The following is an 18892-nucleotide window of genomic DNA, read 5'->3' on the forward strand; positions in this document are numbered from 1 at the left end:
GAGAGTGTACCGATGGATGAGTGATCACAACTTCAAAATGGGTATTAAGGGCTCATGTTAAATGGTATAACAGAAAACTTGGTCAAATAAAGGTAACATACTTCAGTGTATGGGACACAAGAGGTGCACCTTGCAAGGAAATTACCAGGTGCAGACCAGTCTAGGAGGATGAAAAACTAAAGAAGTGGTTAACAGAAGGGGGGACAGTTTGTGTAAGTCCTGTTTGTGGCCAGTCATGGTGTGCAGAGCCAGAGGCTCTACCTCCCAAGAAACATATCTGTTCTAGTGGAGGTCTGGATCACAACAGATAAGCAACTGTGTTCTGCTCTGCAGAATCTTGGAGAGTCCACACATGTGACCTGCCTAGCACAAACGCTATTGGCTACACTGATGGCAGGAATTCACCAGCAATTTCAACAGAGCTGAAAGTGTGTGCGTGTTAGGAGCTTTAACCAGCAGAACTACCGTGATTCTGAGAGCCAAGCACCTCATGTCCGTAGACATACCCAAATTTGCTGTAGGTGATGGTAGCTTTTGATGTAAAATTTTTAAACCAAATCCCTAAAATATTTCTTAACTTGCTGCCACACTGTACACAGCCAATCAAAGAAATGATTGCAGTGATCACAGATTTTCCAATGATGAAGACATTCAACACAGCTGATAGCGGATCTGTAATGGCTCTATGACCAAGGAATGGATTTTTTATCACCAAGAAACTGAATGGTTGCTATAATGTATCTACTGTTGTTTACAGAGACCTTGTGACTATATTGAAATATGACCACATGTACCAGTCTCTCTTGGAAGTATTGTTCAGCATGTTACTTTTTCTGCTGCAGTAGTGTGCAACTTAAAATGCAAGTTCTGTCATAGGTTAAAGTTATAAAGGAGAAGCATGGATGCATATCACTAAATACCCTGATGAATAGGAAACTCAAGAGATGGCTTTTATCCAGCAGTTACAAGGTGTGTTGGATAATTTACTACTTCATACCAGTTATGACTTATCACTCATGATTGGACAGATTATATCAAGATATCAGTTTTAAAATACAACAACAGCATGAATACTGGAGACACTTTACTGTTGAACAAAAGATGCTTAAATGCCATCACAATGATTCACATCTCAGAAATAATTACTGGCAATTTCTTAAGCAATTCACTATTTCAGACAATTTTGCTCTAAGTAACTGTTGATAATGCATGAATGACAGTAGTACGTTATTTTGAGGGCTACTACTGGGAATCTTTCTTACATATTTGTTGATAAATATTTTATCCATACTACCGTCATTTTGATTGTGGTAAATTATAGATTTCATGTCTGTGACTGACGATTTCTTGCTCAAGTTAGACATGAGCAAGACAGCTGAAGACACACTCATTTCATTGATTTGATGATCTGCATTTGCACACTTTTTATAAGGTATCCTGTCAGTAATGACAGTTAACATCACGCTGTGGAAGTGACAGTAGCTAGAAATACTTGGTGTTCATTACCTGCGCCCACCGCGACGGCAGACCTCCCAGTCATAGGCACACCAGGCAGCATAGGCAAGTGCAATGTAGCGCAGGCGTGTATACAGGACTAAGTAGACCAACAACAGCCATGACATTAAGCCGCCAAATGGCAGAATTACAATCCACATTAGAGCTGCCAATGTCTGCAGGCGCCGCTCCAGTGGCACGAACAATGGTGCGAACTTTATTCCCAGCAGCTCCATCCTGCAGCAATGAAAATGGATATGGAATCACAAAAATGATCTTTCACTGGCTAATGTTTACTGATTCTCCTTGAAATGGGGCTGACTAAACCAGAATTACTTGTAGATAGAGAAAGGTTTAATGAAACATTAGGTACATGCATATATTTGTTTCTAATGCTTGCCTTCTTGTGATATTGGCATTTTCATATGGTCCTGAGTAGATAATGTTATTCTGGATGTTAAGAGTTTTTGCTTTTTTTTTAAATTATTTGTCATCTTTGTCAAAGTTAGTAACGTGAGAAATATAAACAAGTACTGCATATGTCATTGTTGTAAGCAGTATAAATTGCACAATATAAATAGGTAATTAGCTCTTTAGAAAAAATATCAATGTTTGTATCAGAAAGATTAGATTTGTAAAAGATTGTAACCCAATTTTACATGGAAATATCACATTCCATCACAAAAAGTCTCAAACTATTTGAGACAATTAATTGCAATTAAATTTACAACAAAGAAAAATGTTGTAATTCTTAAAAAATGCTATCACGATTGTGGTTGTTGGTATAGGTCTCAATTCTCTCTCAATTTTTGTATCACTAGTATTTCATTCATTCATTCATTCATTCATTCATTCATTCAGTTCATCCTCAGTTATGTCTTTGTAATGGTTGCCTGAGTTGACAAATAAATCAAATGCAAGATCACTAAAGTCATAGGATAACATTTCTTGACTGACAAATTTTGTTTTAAAAATTAAGTAATACCATTTTTGGGATAGTTTATAAAATTTTTTCATCACAAATTTATCAAGTGTGATGTAACTAATTTATTGCTACTGCAGTGAAACCAATTACCAATCAAAATAAGGTCGAGTGTTGCTTAAATATTGCACAATTGGCTAATGGCAAGTAAAAAGCAGCACTTCAGTCTGCACTCAAACATGTCAAAACTGCCAGGTGTTTCTCTCAGTTAAGTATCTATCCGTATTTTACCACCACCTACTGAAAAGAAAAGCTGCTGGGGCTTTAAGGAGAACAGAGCCTCTGCACCAAGTGTATGTTAAAATTAAGACTAATCAGCATCTATGAATGCACTCTGTAAACCACTAGACACCCCCATATTTGACAACTAGGCAGGATTCAACAAACTATGAACACATACAAGATGTGGGAGCTGAAGGACCTTGTTACACAGCCTACAGTCATACCCTCACTGATCTACTTATGTGCGGATAAGAATCCTATGTCAAAATAGTGAATTTTCTTTACTGATTATCAGCTTTGGCTCATTATTGGACCATCTTAATATCAATCTAAAATAATGTTCAGTGTGCAACACTCATTAATTACACATCTTTTTTTTTTCTAGTTAAGTTGCAGTAAAGTGATTTACCTCTACAAAACATGAGGTGTAATGAATGTCACACATCGAAAAACATTTAGATCAATCTGAAGATGGCTCAGTAATGAACTGAAACCCATAATCAGTAAAGGAAATTCGCCATCTTGATTTTTTATCCATATATTTTAAATCAACAGGTTGCACATCTCCTCCACCCCCACTCGACAAATCTACATATTTTTGGGCAATTTGCTAATGTTCAAACTGTCAACTGCAAAAAAGTGTGAAGTAACACAGGATGGGTAGGTATCTAACAGACTGTGATTGCATAGTCCATCAATAGTTGCTGGCCTTCACCCTCCAGAGGAGGAATACCAGCTTTCACTAGGAAGTTGTCTATGAGCCTTCTACAGAAGGTTTCAGGTGCCACTATGGTGGACAGGGTTTAACATGCTCAATACTGATGGTGCTGTTGATCTATGAGCTACTCCTCCATAGTCCAGATGGGATAAGATCACCGCTTTGTATTTATAGAATCACAGAACTGTGCAATGTGCTCACCAGGGGGTGTTGCTGAGAAATCTGAAAGTACCGAGTTTCCTCATGCAGTATGCCCTTCGTTGACATGTAATAACCACGTTAACTTGTCACAGGTGAAAACTCCTGTTTCCACCCTCTTATCCCATCAGACAGCAAGGGACAAAATGTACTCTGTGACACTAAGTTAGAGCACAGTTCTTTGTCTATAATATTAGATCCCAAGGAAACTTGATTCCTTCAATCTTTCCAAGTTAATTATGAGGAAATTTGTATATCCTTAATCTTACCACAGACCTGAAGTTCCTGTGATTGCTGTAAAAAATTTAGAAAAGTTGAAAACAAACCCTAAATGTGCTGAATAAATAATTCAGATACAATGTTGAAGGAGAGGTTGTCAGGCGAGCTAATACTGATGATTGGCCTTATAATAGTGGCTGTTCAGATGTGTGTGAAATCTTATGGGTCTTAACTGCTAAGGTCATCAGTCTCTAAGCTTACACACTACTTAACCTGAACCTCCGCCAGGACCAGCCACACAGTCCATTACTGCAACGCCTTAGACCACTCGGCTAATCCTATGCAGCGATTATAGTGAAATCATCAATGTGAAAGCATGAATAGTATAGGAGTCCTCCTAGCCCTCAACAAACACACACACACACACACACACACACACACACACACACACACACACACACACACACACACACACACACACACACACACACACACACATCGTAACCTGAGACAGATTCGAAGTTAAATATTTAGTGTCATAACTTTGATGCAGTCGAGAATGGGCCACCTGAATGGCGGACTGAAGGGTGCAATACTCATGAGAGGTTTAGAGTTTTGATATTATGTATTCAAAGCAGTACTTGCTCGGTATATTCTCCTCCTCTTTGCATCAGTATAATTTACCATTCCATTTTGAAGATGTTCCAGCAGAAAGAATATTGAGGCACATCATACACATTTTCATATTTAGATGGCACATCCATACCAAACAACAAACATTCCAGATTGTATACTGGCAAATGGCTACATCCATGGTACAAAAATGTAATGATTGATTGATTAATTAAAGGAAGTTATGTGACTAAACAGCAGGGTCAGCAGTCCCACAATTCCAAAGTTTTGCACAGAAGAGAGGGGTCTGCTAAAAGTGAGGGGGATCCAGTCAGAAGAGTCAAACTATAAAAATGAGGAAGTTAAAACACACACGAGAAGGTACAGAAGAGTAGCCCAATCTAAAAACTGGGTAAACAGAGGGATAAAAGAGTGGCATTTGCAAGGGGAGTGGTCATGGGCCCCAGGCCAGGAAAACATGTATAGGGTCCCCAACCACAACCACCCTGCTCCTGCCCTTTGAGGGCAACTGAGGACCAGTTCAACCATCCATGAATCATCTGCTAATATTAATTTAAGGAATCTGCAAGACCATACTGAGTATGGAGGAGACATTCCACCAATATATGGGATACCATCAGTCTGGCTCCACAACCACATTGTGGGGTTGGTTTGCTACAAAAGAGGAAACAATGAGCGAGCCTGGTGTAACCAATGTGTAGATGCTAGAAGACAGTGGACTCGTTCCAAGAAGAGTGGAAGGAAGGGCACCAAATCACAGCAGTCTCCTTGATTGTGCAGAGTTTATTACCTTGTACAGTAGCACACTAGGTGTCATTCCACTTTTGTGGAAAGATATATTTGATGTAAGTCCACATAGCCACAGCTGGATTGGAGGGTAAGTATCTACTCCACTGGTCAAATTGTCAGCCAGTTAATTTCCTGGAATGCCCACATGACTTGCAACCCAGAGAGAGACAATTAGGCAGGTGTCATGGCCAAGGGCAGAGAGGTAGTCATGGATAGCAGAAACCAAAGACTGATGAGAGTAACATTGGTCGATAGCCTGCAAGCTGCTCATCAACTGTACACAACAGCAAGACACTGAAGGGCGGCCTGAGAAACAAAATGGAGGGCCCTGGCGATGGCTAGTAACTCTGCTGTTAACACACTACATGATCGCAGCAATAAATGGTGTTCTAAGCCAGTAGGAGATGTGAAAGCGTATCCCACCTTATCTATAATCTTGTAACTATCATTGTAGATGATGACATCCTGGAACTCTGCAAGTATATAATGTACAAGATGCTGGAAAACCATAGGCCAACAGAGACCTTAGGACCCTAGAATAGATCAGTCCTAATCCATTGTCTATGCACCATCCAAAAGGGGGGAGGGAGGGAGGGAGGAGATAACATATGGGAGTAAATACACAGGATGCTTTCCAGTGAGTGGAGATCCCGACAGAGGGAAGTGAGACACATCCTAACTGGCAATGCCACCTGTGAGCAGTGATTGGGAGGGAGTCATCCCTTGTTTGCAAAGAGGACAGGATACATGGGATGGTCAGGGAACTGGTGAATTATGATAGCATAAGAACCAGGAATTGGCTCCATCTTATTGGTAGGGTGGAATCCCAACTTCCGTGAGGAGACTCAACAGGACTAGTGCAAAAGGCACCAATAGCCAGACGCACCCCACAAGGTGAACAGGGTCAAGTATTTTCGCACTGGAAGGAACTGCTGGGTAACCTCCAAGCGCTGGATCACCTGGTTGTGGATGGAATCTGGGCCTGGGGCCATGTTATGCGAAAAGGCAAGAACCTGCAAGAATTACCATTCAGTGAACAGTTCATTATAGGGCTCAGCGTGGTGTGGGTTGAAACAGAGAGGGGCCTGTTCAATGGATCAGTGCACAGAGCATCTTGGAAGATAAACCCTGGACAGTTGATTTATATGGCAGCCTAGAAGGCTATGGAGTTTGGACCACATCAGTGAGGAACAGGCATACATCCTCAGGGAGGAAACATAGTGCTCCCAGCATTTCTTTTTACTCTGCTTAATTAGGTAATGAACCTTAGCATGGATACACTTAAAAGTGAGAAGGGTGGTCTGTGAAGGGTGTCGTCTAAATCCCTGCAGCGCCTGTCAGCAGTCCTGGACAGCAACTGCTACATCCCTGGTCCACCACAGTACTGGGCGACAATGAGGGAGACCTGAGGATAGGGGGACAACAGTGCCAGCAGCATGAAGAATTATGTCAGAGAAGCCCTGCACGACCACATCAACGCAATTCAAGAGGGGTGTTTAAGTGCACAGCAGATGTATATAAAGGCCAACTGGCCTAGTGGAATCCCAATGTGGGGCCTGTGTCTGGCAGTAGGAGGGGAATGATACGATCACCAGAAAGTGGTCACTGTCACAAAGATCATGGGGCGACCAATATAGGGACGCCACAAGATCAGGGGAGGATATAAAGATATCGATAGCAGTAAAGATGCCATGAGCAGCACTAAAGTGGATAGGGAAACCGTCATTGAGGGAGACAAAGTCTATAATAAACTGAGAAGTTAGGAGATCCCTACCTGTCAAAGTGGCACTTCCCCCACACAGGCTGATGTGCACAGAAGTCCCTGAGGAGGAGAAACAGGGCAGGAATTGCAGTAGTAAGGCACACAATTCACCATAAGGAAGTGACCTACCTGGAAGGAGGTAGACATTGCAAATGGTGAATGCTGGAGTCGTTTGCAGTCTAATCACTACTGCTTCCAGGTTGGTATGAAGGGGGATCCAGTCACTAATGCTATCAGAGTGAACCAAACTGCAGCCCCTCCAGATCCTATCCCAGGGCCTGCACAGTTATGGCAGAACACCCGATAACCACAAAAGATTGGAGAGTGGTCATCACAGTTTTATGTTTCTTGAAGAGCAAGACAGAATGCAGAATAGGAGGAAACAAGACGTATTTTCGGTAGGTGACAACAGAATCCATTGCAGTTGCACTGGGTTATTGTGTGGCCAGAGCCCCAGTTAGACATAAAGAAGCTGAGAGGGGGCCATGTCACTTTGTCAGTGGTCAGCACCAAATGCGATGAGGTATCATCTGTCAATAAGATATCAGACTCAGATTGCAAGGGGGGAGACGGCATCTCCAGGGGGGGGTCTTGTCCTGGGACTTCTCCTTCTCCTTCTCCTTCTCCTCTTTTGGAGGCGGTGGAGGGCAGAGCACAGAGGGAGTACAGGCTTCTGCAAGATCCAGAACAGAAAGATGGTGCATCTCGTGGCCGAGCTGTGATGGTAGGCTTCTGGCCTGAGAGATGCTGGTGAGAGATGTCCCAGGGTGACTCCTAGTATCAGCAGGTGCCGAAGAAGTGGGGCACTTCTTCAGCTGGGGAGGAGGAGAGATTCCCAGAGGGAGGTCATGGGAACTGCAGGGAAGGAGGAGAGGGGGATGAGGCTGGGGTAAGGAAGAGGTAGGAGGGGTAAAGGAGGTAATAGAGGGGAAAAGTTGAAGAAAGTGACACTGGATCGAGTCTCATTTTTGGCAAGCATCCGCATAAGACAGGTGATCCAGGGACTTGTTATCTTGGATCTTCTTCTCTCTTGTAAGCTGGAGAATCTGGAGAGCAAGAAGTGGTGGAACAAGGCTTCCCTCATGGAGTGGCTGTCCAGTAACCACACAGGTGGTCCACCATACAGCGGGAAGACATATCCCCGGAGTGCAAGCATTGAAAGCACATCACGAGTGGTGGGGTGTACAGCTTTACGTCACATCTTTAGCACCTAACGTTGACCTCCTCTGGAAGTGTATACCCCTCAAAAGCCAGAATTTAGCCACTGGCATCAGTACAGTTGTCTTTGCGACCCTTCTGCACACAATGAACAAAGTCAATGCTGCGTCACTCCAGATTAGCCCAGAAATCATTAGTTTGCAGGATGAGGTTCCTATGAAACATCACTCCCTGGACGTTATTTAGAGATTGGCGAGGAGTAATAGACACAGGGACATTGCCAAGACAATCACAAGAGCTGCAGTCTGTGTGCAGAAGCAGCTTTGATCAACAGTGAGCCTGACTGCATCTTACTGAGAGACTCCACCAAACGTTTCCTCGATATTCTCCACAAGAAACGACGGCAGTGAAAGTGTCCCCATCCGTCCTAGTACAAACTAGGTAGTGGGGAAAGTGATTCATCCCAGGATAGCGAGTCTGGCCCTCCTCCCACAGTGTAGCAGGGAAGGGAAGGCTGCCAGGTCATATGAAGCAACAGTCAATGATTCTTCGCCATTCGAAGAGACAGCCATTTGAGAACAGCCAGATTTTTGTAGCTTGATACACTTCATGTGAAAAGCATCCACCACACTGATCCCCGTGGGCGCTACCTAGCCACAGCAGGAGCCACCTGGCACAGCTGCTGTTGCCAGGAGTTCCGATGCTCCAGAAAGACAAGAAACCTCTCCTCAGCATATATGGGGGGGGGGGGGGGGGCAGCTCAGGTATCAGTATTGTGATCCCTGTGTTGGCAGAGGGCTCAGCCGGACGAGTACAAAACAGCGTCAACACATGGACTGGCTACACGTGCTGGTGACCTAGCAAAGGTGGAGTGGGGCCACGACAGTGAAGGATGAGGGGAAGCAATGGGGAGAGGAATGCACACCGTAGACACTAGGGGGAGAGTTCTTCCCCAAATGGTTCATACTGAAAACAGAAAATTTACACTTGGAGGTCAGACTTCAAGCGGGTACCGAACCGCCAAAAAGAATGAAACAACAGCCAGGAGGAACAAAATTGCAAGCAATACAGGGAACCAAGTGGACAGCCAGGTTGACGTAACTCAAAACAGCGAGAGGGGGGGAAGGAGGGGACAGCGGTGAAGGAGCGAGGATAGGGAGAGGGGGGCAGGGCCAATGAAATGTATCCAGGGAAGGAAGACTGTGCTGCAACAGCTCAGGGTCCCATGTGCGCCACGCAGGAATTCACGGAAGAACCGTGAGGCCCCTGGGGGAACAAAAATGTAATATAAGTCACTGACCCAACTGAAGATTAGGGTGTAAACCCTCGAAGCGCGTCTGGGAGAAACACATAATTGTTATTTTGTTCTCGTTTTGTTTATTTTATCAAAATTTCCTGTTAAACTGTGCCGCATTGTGAAACAATCTGGAAGGGGCCCATATGAACAAGTTTTTACTATGTACTATACAAGTTGCGTTGGTATCGTGTGTGTACAAGTTGATTTCTAATCAATTCCATTCTGACGCATTTATATCGTGGTAAGCGCGTTTCTCGTCAGACAACTTTCCTACTAAATGTGAGTTATAAAAAAAACGAGGCAGTATTACCGATAAATCTAGAAGTTAATTGGTCCGGAAAAACGAAAAAATAGTAGGGAGACATTAGCAGAAAAGGTGATGCAAGTAAGCAAAGGATAAAAGGACTGGATGGTTGTAGAACAATGACACTGTTGACATTGGGAGACATTTGTTTGATATTGGACAGAGGGAGGAAGCTGGGATACGCCAACAACAGGAGAAGCTTTCATCATCTGACGAGAGCAGAGTGGCTTTGGTTCAGACGCAGACTGTTCGACACACGTATAGAAAGATGTGTAGCATGGTCAAAAACAGTCTCGAAAGCATGTAATGGTGTTGCAGCGTAGGCTGTGCTGAAAAATAATTGTTAAGGGAAAAAATTCGATACGTTGCACCGTTTCTTAGTTAACTAGTATTGAAGTCTGGCCATTGAACGCACAAATTCAAGCAGCCCAGTGTCGCCAAACGTGTTCTTCGTTTGGATTCCTAAACCAAACACGAAACAGACAAAAATTGGACACCGGACGGTAGTGAGGATATAACCTGAGCCAAAGGCTGAGCAGTCTGGTGCGGTAACATCTACGCTATGAGAGCAACTGACGCGAATTGTATCTGGCGAACCACTTTAATATGCGCATTTAACGGCCTGATACGCCCAATTCGGTGCTAATTAACTCGGAAACGACACAAAGTATCTAATTCTTTTCTTAATTATTTCTCAGCACAACCTTCCCTGCAACAGCCTTTTGAGACTGTTCTTGACCACAGGGTCATGGGTACATCCAAGATGTTGGATTTTGTATTGCAGTTATGAATCTGAGGTAAGTGTTTTGTGTGAGGAGACTTGTTAAGTAGTCCAGTGGCTAAATAATCAATGGACAGAACAGGACTTTTTAAAACACGATGTTTAACAAGTCGCATTCACCCCATCAGAGCATAAGAACAACTCACGTGAACTAACAATACATATTACCCACATCTTACCCAAGAATTCTTGAGTCCTCGAGACTTCTGCCAAGTTTCCTCCTCCTGTCTTCATCCAACAAGACGTAGTGGAAACTTCAAGTCTGGCAAGAGTTTTGTTTTAGGTGGAAATATTTTTCTAGAATTTTTGGTTGCATCTAGAAGAGGTCAGCGTTCTGTGACAGTGCGTTCTGTCAAACTTATACACCGATCGTTTTACTATTTAACAGGGCAACTTAGTACCGCTAAGAAGAATGGGAGGAATATTGACCCTCTTTCGGTGCGATGCAACTATCACCTGTGACTTCTCAATGTTCAGTTTGAAGGCAGGTAGGAAAGAAGAAAGATTAAGGTTAAATACCCCGTCGACAGTGTGGCCATTAGAGACTTGTGAGTATATGACCGGATTGGGGAAGAGCGCAGAAGGAAATAGCCGCGCTCTTTCAAAGAAACCACCCGAGCACTCGCATTAAGCGATTTGGGGATATTAAGGGAAACCCTAATTTGAATGGTCGGTCGGGGATTAGAGGACCAGCGTCCTTCCGAATACTAGTCCAGTCCCATGATTGCTGTGCCACCTGACTCAAAATTGTTTTTTGTGGTGGTGGTGGTGGTGGTGGTGGTGGTGTTGTGTGTGTGTGTGTGTGTGTGTGTGTGTGTGTGTGTGTGTGTGTGTGTGTGTGTGTGTGTGTGTGTGAAGTCAGCCTGTCTTCCCTCAATCAGAGCCTTGTTCCTACAAAACTAATGTTTAGACAAAACAGACAATATCTAACGTATTGTACTAGTGTAGGGACATTAACCATTAACAAAAAGGCAGATATAAGAAAACTAACAAACCGCAAATAGTTTAATTTTCTTGTAGAATCACTTTTTCCCGTTAAAATTGCAAGAACCGCTTTGACTGTATGGGGAATGGAGGATGCTGAAGGATTAAATTTCACCCCATTCCGATTGCAAGGAACTATCATCGTATGTGACAGTTTGGCAGGTGCCAGTGTCTCATGGAGGGGGTGTTTGCTTCGTAAAATAAGTCCCCAGATGAAGACTCCAACACTGGAACTAGGGAAGTGAGTATATTCAAGCAAAACTACGGAACGCGCGAACATCTCAAACTGCATTTGGTATGAACACGACTTACTATCTGGAAAAATGAATTTTGGGACATCCCTAGCATCATCAGAAGTAGTGTGTGGGGGTTGAAGAGCATGACGTGGAATAGAGGAAAAACTAGCGATAGGTGTGTTGGTCCATATTTTTAGTGTTTGTTAGAGTGATAGTGGAAGATCTTACGGACATTTAACACTACGGGTGGAACTAGCGGTAGGAAGAATAAAGTGAAGCATTGTTTTGGAACACTTGGACCAATAACAATCAAACTTTGTAGACATACTATTTATTGTCTGGGATAAATTAGTTCCTGGAACCACCAGATAATCATTCACGTCATTCCGAAAAAACTAAAAATTTTTAGATTAATATGGAACATAAGAAACGAAGTCCAGTTACAACGTTGATGCAGCTGAAAATCACATGGGTGATCCAAATGCTTTTAATAGGGCGAAATATTTTACGAACCAGTGATCATACGAGAACGAGAAATGATTACAGCAACAAAATTTTTCCTCCGTTATGTTGGTAATTGTTGCATAATAATTTGAATCCTGTCTATGGAGTACATCAATTGATCTGGCATTTTATAGTCATGTGTTCCATTAACATAGATCAACTGAATTACCGTATCATAAAATGCTTTGTTCCGGACGATGACAACGAGAATTCATCCGAAGCTGAAAGATTGCAAGGAGTACAAAATTCATGAAAAAAATCAGTGCGTTATTGGATGATAGGCAATTAAAACTTTTCTACAATTGGGAACCCTACCGAGCAGAACGGCGACTATGAACGGCTGGATCTAAAACAGCCATGTCTGCTCATTGGACTGGAAAGTGGCAGTACGGGAAAATTGTATGAAATAAATGACGTCACTGGCACATCAAGAAAAAGGGCATGGTACATTTTACACAAAGAATAAACTACCAGAAAACTTTTTGCCAGGAGATTGCTGCAATTGTTAAAGCTGACAAAGCAACTTTTTCCGCAATACTTTGTTGCAAAATGGACTACTTTATTCTGGCCGCTAATTTTCACAGTGGACGAGACCTGACCACCAGTTCACTAAAGAAACTACTCAGTAATCAAGGTAGTAAGTGGCAGCCGGCAGCTCTGCAGTTTCTTGGAATGGAAAAGGGGTTATTCGTATTCATTACTATAGATTATCCACACAACTTCATCTTATCTTCCAGCTATTCCCCATCCAAAGAAAACTCTGGCTGGAGAAATCGGACCTGCCCTACATCTACTGTCACCCCCGCAAACCACCCTAATGTCCAAGGCAGACGATAACTTGCACCACTGAGTCATTCTTGTTCCCGTTCCACTCGCAAATGAAGCAAGGGAAAACGTCTGTATGTGTTTCCGGACGAGCCCTTATTTTTTCGTCTTCGCGGTCGTTATATAAATGTACGTTGATGGCACTAGAATCGCTCTGCAATTTGTCGCAAATGCAAGTTCTCTAAAGGGTTTGCGTTTGAGTTCACCGAGCACTGCCGTAATGTTTGTGAGTTAATCGAAGCTACCGGTATCAAATATAGCAGCACACCTCTGAATTGCTTCGATGTCTTCGTTTAATTCGATCTGGTGTGAAACCCAGACACTCCAGGTATACTCAAAAATGCGTCAAGCAAGTGTTGGGTACGCATGTGTTTTACAGACGAGCTACACTTTCCTAGAATTCTCCAAATAAAACGAAATCGCCTTCCCTACAACCGACCTTACGTGTTCGTTTCATTTCTTGTCGCTTTGCAACTTCACCCCAGATATTTACCCGACGTGACTGTCACAAACACCACCTTACTAATACTGTATTCGAACTTAACAGGATTGTTTTTCCTATTAATTTACACTGTTCCACGTTCAGAACAGGCTGCCAATTCTCCCACCAAACAGGAGTTGTGTCGGAGTTAGCCTGAAACCTCTTAGTACTGTAAGTCTCTTTCCCATGCACGACAGCTTCATCAACAATCTCAGAGAGGGAAAGTTGTCATAATTCCCTCTAGGACTCCTGACTTATCCTTATCTCTGACTATTCCAATGTGTTTATGGCTACTTTTATTCGTATTTTGTAAAGGTTTCAGAAAATGGACTTATAGGGTGGAGTCTATCCACTGAGAAATATTATCCAAATTGCATTGACCTAAGAAGCGACAGCGTAAATAAAAACCGTCATCAGGCTGAGAACTTTCCGCCTAGTCCTCGTACTACGATGTAATAAAATTTCAGAGTGTGAGGGTGATAACGAGCTGTCATGCGTCATCCACTGAGAAAATTAGCAACGTCCTACACTGTCAAGCTACGCCTCAAAAAAGAAATGTGTGAAAAAGAAAGCAGGCTGTATTGTTTGAAGTTTGCTGCTCCATGAAAGTGGGCGAAATAAACTGTGAAAAAGGTAATTCATTACAAGTAACGGAAATCTGAATAAGAGTAATGTCATCAGAATAAGCTACTCTAGTCAAAATACAAATATGGGATCCTAAACGAAATAAATGAAGGACGGCAGAAACCCTATACAATAGAAACTAGGAAGTTATAGCTGCTTTGTCATATATTTAGAGCCAGCATATGCTGAACATAAAAAAAGCAGAACAGGTCGAGGTGGAAAGTCTTCAAAGACCGTAAGTCAGTACTAGCAAACTATGAAAAGCTGGAAACGGAACAAAATGCCAAGTCATAACCTTTTACAACACTATTTTCTTCCTACAATTTTGTTTCAGTAGTGTCATATTCCAGCTAGTGTGTTGTACTTACACAAATTAGTATTTCTTACTTTCCCTTGAAACGTAATCATGAAATAAATCAGGATTCTTTTAGCAATGGTTTTTCTCGTATAAAATATTTATCATAAAACTCACTGAATAAATTCAAGTATGCTAAGAACACGGAGCTTTGTGATGTAAGAACGGGGTAAGTGGCGCTTAGGTAGTTGGGGGCGATGTGTCTGGTTTGTGGTTTCTGGATGTCAACAGAACGAGCATTTTACTGCTTTGTTGACTGGGTTACGTACGCATGAGAACGTTATGTTACCAGACAAATTACGCCTTCTGAATTTATTGAATTACTTAACTCACTTTTGGAGCACTTACAAATCTGCAGGACTACAAAGAAGAATTGTCGGGATGTGAGGAGGAGGAAGGAGAAATTTAGGAAGTAATGTTGAGATGGTCGAAGATTATCAGTTCAGCAGGTTAAGGGCGAGGAATAGCTCTCTCTCTGTCACTAGCTCCACCATGAGCTGATTTAGGAAAGTATCTTAGCATTCACTTAAGTTATTTAGGAAACCGCAATAAATTCTACGTAATGATCGCACGGAGATATGAGCCCAAGAACGTACCCAAAATTGTGTGTAAGCCAGGACGTCATCTCCAGAAGTGAAGAAAGCGGCACCTGTCAATATCTGAGAACGACGATAACATTGAGAGCAGAGCATATTTGAAGAGGATACGTTTATCGGTACCTGACTTTCCAGATAATGTCGGTTGAGAGGAAAGTCTTGGTTCTTCAGGAACGCACGAAAGCGAGTCGTGATTGCGACGTTTGTAGAGTGAAAAATGCAACTTTACTGCACAAACTGGCACGCAGATGCTCCTCAAGAAAACAGGAAAATCCTTAATAATTTAAAATAACAAGCATCATGTGGAGCACTAGATCAACATTACTATTTTACATTCAAGTATCAGCTGTTGAAATTTTATGCTCTGGCAGGGATTCAGTTCGCTTGGATGCTCCAAAACATAGTTTTTATTTAGCTCGTAATGTAACCAGAGCTCAGAAGAAACTACGAAGGTTGTTATGTAGATGATCTATTGCTTTGAAGGTTTTTTTTAGAAACAGAAGTAGAACGTCAAACAGCCAACATCGATATTGTAAAGCATTTATTGTGATGACTGGTTTCAGCAAACTACGCTGCCGTCATCAGATCTTCTGCAGCCCAGTTCATTGAATCTTTATCAAAAGCGTATTGTATTGGGTCACATATACCGATATTTCATGAACATGAGACCAAATTATCAGGAAGTCAAGCATAAAATAACTACTACATAAAACGTACATCTTGCACTGATTATATATGCTCCTGTTCGTACATTAGCACAATAGACACGACATGAGGAAATTTGGGTCTAACCGTGGAGCGTACTCGAGTAGCCTAATGGTAAGGTGACCGCTAGCGATAAGCGGGAAATTCGGGTTCGAGTCTCTGGCACAAATTTTCGTTGTCATTCCATTATAGTTGTCCATATTCACAATTGCGAATACATTTCGTGTAATGAGGATGAAGTGTCACAGTGCCAAAAATTAAACGCTCGTCTTAAGCGTTTTGCAGAATGGCCGTGGAACAGATGCGCAAAATTATAGAACTATACCTCTGACGTCTATTCGAAGAGAAGATAAGCAAATAAGTAAAACAAAGACAGTAGAAATGACCATCAGGCAAGGAACAACCTCAAATATATTTCTAGAAGAAGTCAAACTAGGATCTGTTTCCCATTTCAACTACCTAGGAAGCGTAAGATTAAGCAGGAAATAGCAGGACACACAAAGGATCCATTTTTTTTACAGTCAAACCAGGAATCTTCTCTTGAAGGATAAAAATGCCACGAAAAGCAAAAGCGACCATGTACCACACCTATTTCGTACCATATTGTTTATAAACATGTGTTCTACCTCAGCGGAATTCAAGGCAACAAAAATGGGTTCATTAGAACTATGAACCAAAAAACTAGAAAGGCCAAAATCAGGAATGAGTTGAATAGAAAAGTAGCTGGTACTGAGGTTCCTGTTAGCAGTGTCAAAGAAATAAAAGCTTCAGTGGTAATGGGCACATAATGAGAATGAACAGCGAAAGACGTGCTAAAGGTATTTGAAGCTGAACCTCGTAGGAAGGAGATCACGGGGAAGACCAAGAAAACGCTGGATAGAGACTGCAAGATCAGATGTGGAAGAGAAACTACGCAAATGGGAAGTTGTCATGAAACATTATGTCTGAAGACATAGGAGATAGCGAGCCATTCCACACCATATCCGGGAAAATTTAGTTGGAAAACGACGATAATGATATCTGTGATATCGGTTTCTTGTAATTTCATACACGTTTTATATTCTTATATTTCTCGAGATCAAAAATCTCGTCTGTAAGAGAACGCTTCCCGCAAACAAGAATCCAGCTCGCCCCGTTCGTCCACGAGACAGCAGTAGAAACCGTTTAGAGTGCATTGTTCCCAGACTTTGGAATGCATTCAATAGTGTTCCCGCACTGCCGCCTAATTAAAATACCAGCGCATGTAATATCACATCAGCGGTGTGATTCGACTGAAGAGCTCGTGGCAAACGAAACGCAGCGTTTTATTCGTAACGGAGAGGTTATCTTCGGACGTGAAAGTAGCTTCAGGCGTAACCGAGGGAGTGTTACAGAACAATTTTCACAATACATATAAATCACCTAGTGGATAACGAAGTTCAGTGACGATTTGGTAAATGAGGCTGTTGTACAGAGAGAAATCGGAACGCTAGAAAATTGTAGTGAAGAGCAGAAAGACCTGCGGAAGATCGACGCTTGGTGCAAGGAGTGGCAATTTACCTTCAGCGTGAAGTAAAGAGCGCATTGTGTACTAATAGGTGTGATGACCCTGGTACTGTTCGATTACACGATTGCTAACAACGGGAAACGCGCGTTCATTAAAATATCTCAGTATGCATACATAAATTAATCGCACGTAAGGCGGATGCCACGTAGTTTCATCGGCAAACTCTCCAAAAGAAAGATGTAGCTTACAAGACCCTCCTTCGACGAATACTTTCATATTTCTGGTCTACCTGGAATCCATACCAGATAGGATTGACAGAGGACAAGCTCGAAAGAAAATTAGCGCGTTTCCTTTTGTTCATTGAGCAAGCAAGAAAGAAAGCGCCAGCGCCATGTTCATCCACCACCAATGGCAGCGGTACAAGAGTGGCGTTCTTCATCAGTGTGGTTTACTGTTAGAATTATGAGGGATTACGTCTGTATACAAGGAAGCCAACACATTGCTTCATCCTATGTACATCCCTATGAGAGTATAATTAGGAAGGTTCGAGCTTGCACGGATGTTTACCAACAATATTTCTTCCCACAGACTATATGCGACTGGAACAGGAAAGGCGGTTCAAATGGCTCTGAGCACTATGGAACTTAACATCTGAGGTCACTAGTCCCCTAGAACTTAGAACTACTTAAGCCTAACCAACCTAAGGACATCACACACATCCATGCCCGAGGCAGGATTCGAACCTGCGACCGTAGCGGTCGCGCGAGTAAAGGCGGAAGTGACAGTGGTACACTAAGTACTCTCAACCACTCACCATTAAGCTGGCATCCAAAGCATGGATGTAGATGTAAAAATCATACGAGGTTATACAAACTGTCTAAAATTTGAGAGCAGCTTAATCATGTTTCATATAAGACGATGTCTCACAATCAGGGATGAATGGACTTTTCCGGCTTTGGAGGGATTAGTGATGATCAACGCACTCTGCCACTTCGTTGCCGTGGTGAAAGGAAATGACAAATTTGGTGTTCTCGGCTGACGCTACATTCTGTGGATATCGTAAGTATTGATTCCCTAACGATTTCTGAAACAGAATGACCCATGCGTCGACCGTTCCGCGTTCGAAGTTCGTTAAATCCCGTCTTGCAGCCATAATCACGTCGTAAACAATTTGACATGAATCGCCTGAGTGCAAATGACATCTCCGCCATTGTACTGTCTTCTTACACCTTGTGTACACGCTACTGCCACCATACCTATATGTGCATATCGCTATCCCATAACTGGTCACTTCATTGTATTTAACAATATACCAAAAACCGAACGCAGGAAACACTTCCAGAGTCCCTTTAAACCTAATGTATCTGTCGACATTTTATACAAATTTAAATAGTATCGTCCCCATACAGTCTACTCCATGTCAGCAACATGGACATTATCTGAAAAACACGCAAAAGAGTTATGTTCGTATTGAACCATGCCATCTATAATTTCTTTCAAAGATTTCCTGAAGGCAAGAGATCATTCCGAGCATTTGTC

At 42.4% G+C, this 18892-nt stretch overlaps 1 protein-coding gene across 3 annotated transcripts in view; it reads right to left on the reverse strand.

The window, feature by feature from the left end:
- LOC126266824 (2-acylglycerol O-acyltransferase 2-like) overlaps positions 1-18892 on the reverse strand; it is a 103312-nt gene that overhangs the window by 31548 nt on the left and 52872 nt on the right. For all 3 annotated transcript variants that reach the window (XM_049971376.1, XM_049971377.1, XM_049971375.1), the window contains one exon: positions 1507-1731. In XM_049971376.1, the coding sequence (XP_049827333.1) occupies positions 1507-1730 (224 nt within the window). In that variant the 5' untranslated portion in view covers position 1731. The remainder of the gene's footprint in view (positions 1-1506; positions 1732-18892) is intronic.

Source organism: Schistocerca gregaria, chromosome 4 (assembly GCF_023897955.1).
Source record: "Schistocerca gregaria isolate iqSchGreg1 chromosome 4, iqSchGreg1.2, whole genome shotgun sequence".
Classification (NCBI taxonomy): domain Eukaryota; kingdom Metazoa; phylum Arthropoda; class Insecta; order Orthoptera; family Acrididae; genus Schistocerca; species Schistocerca gregaria.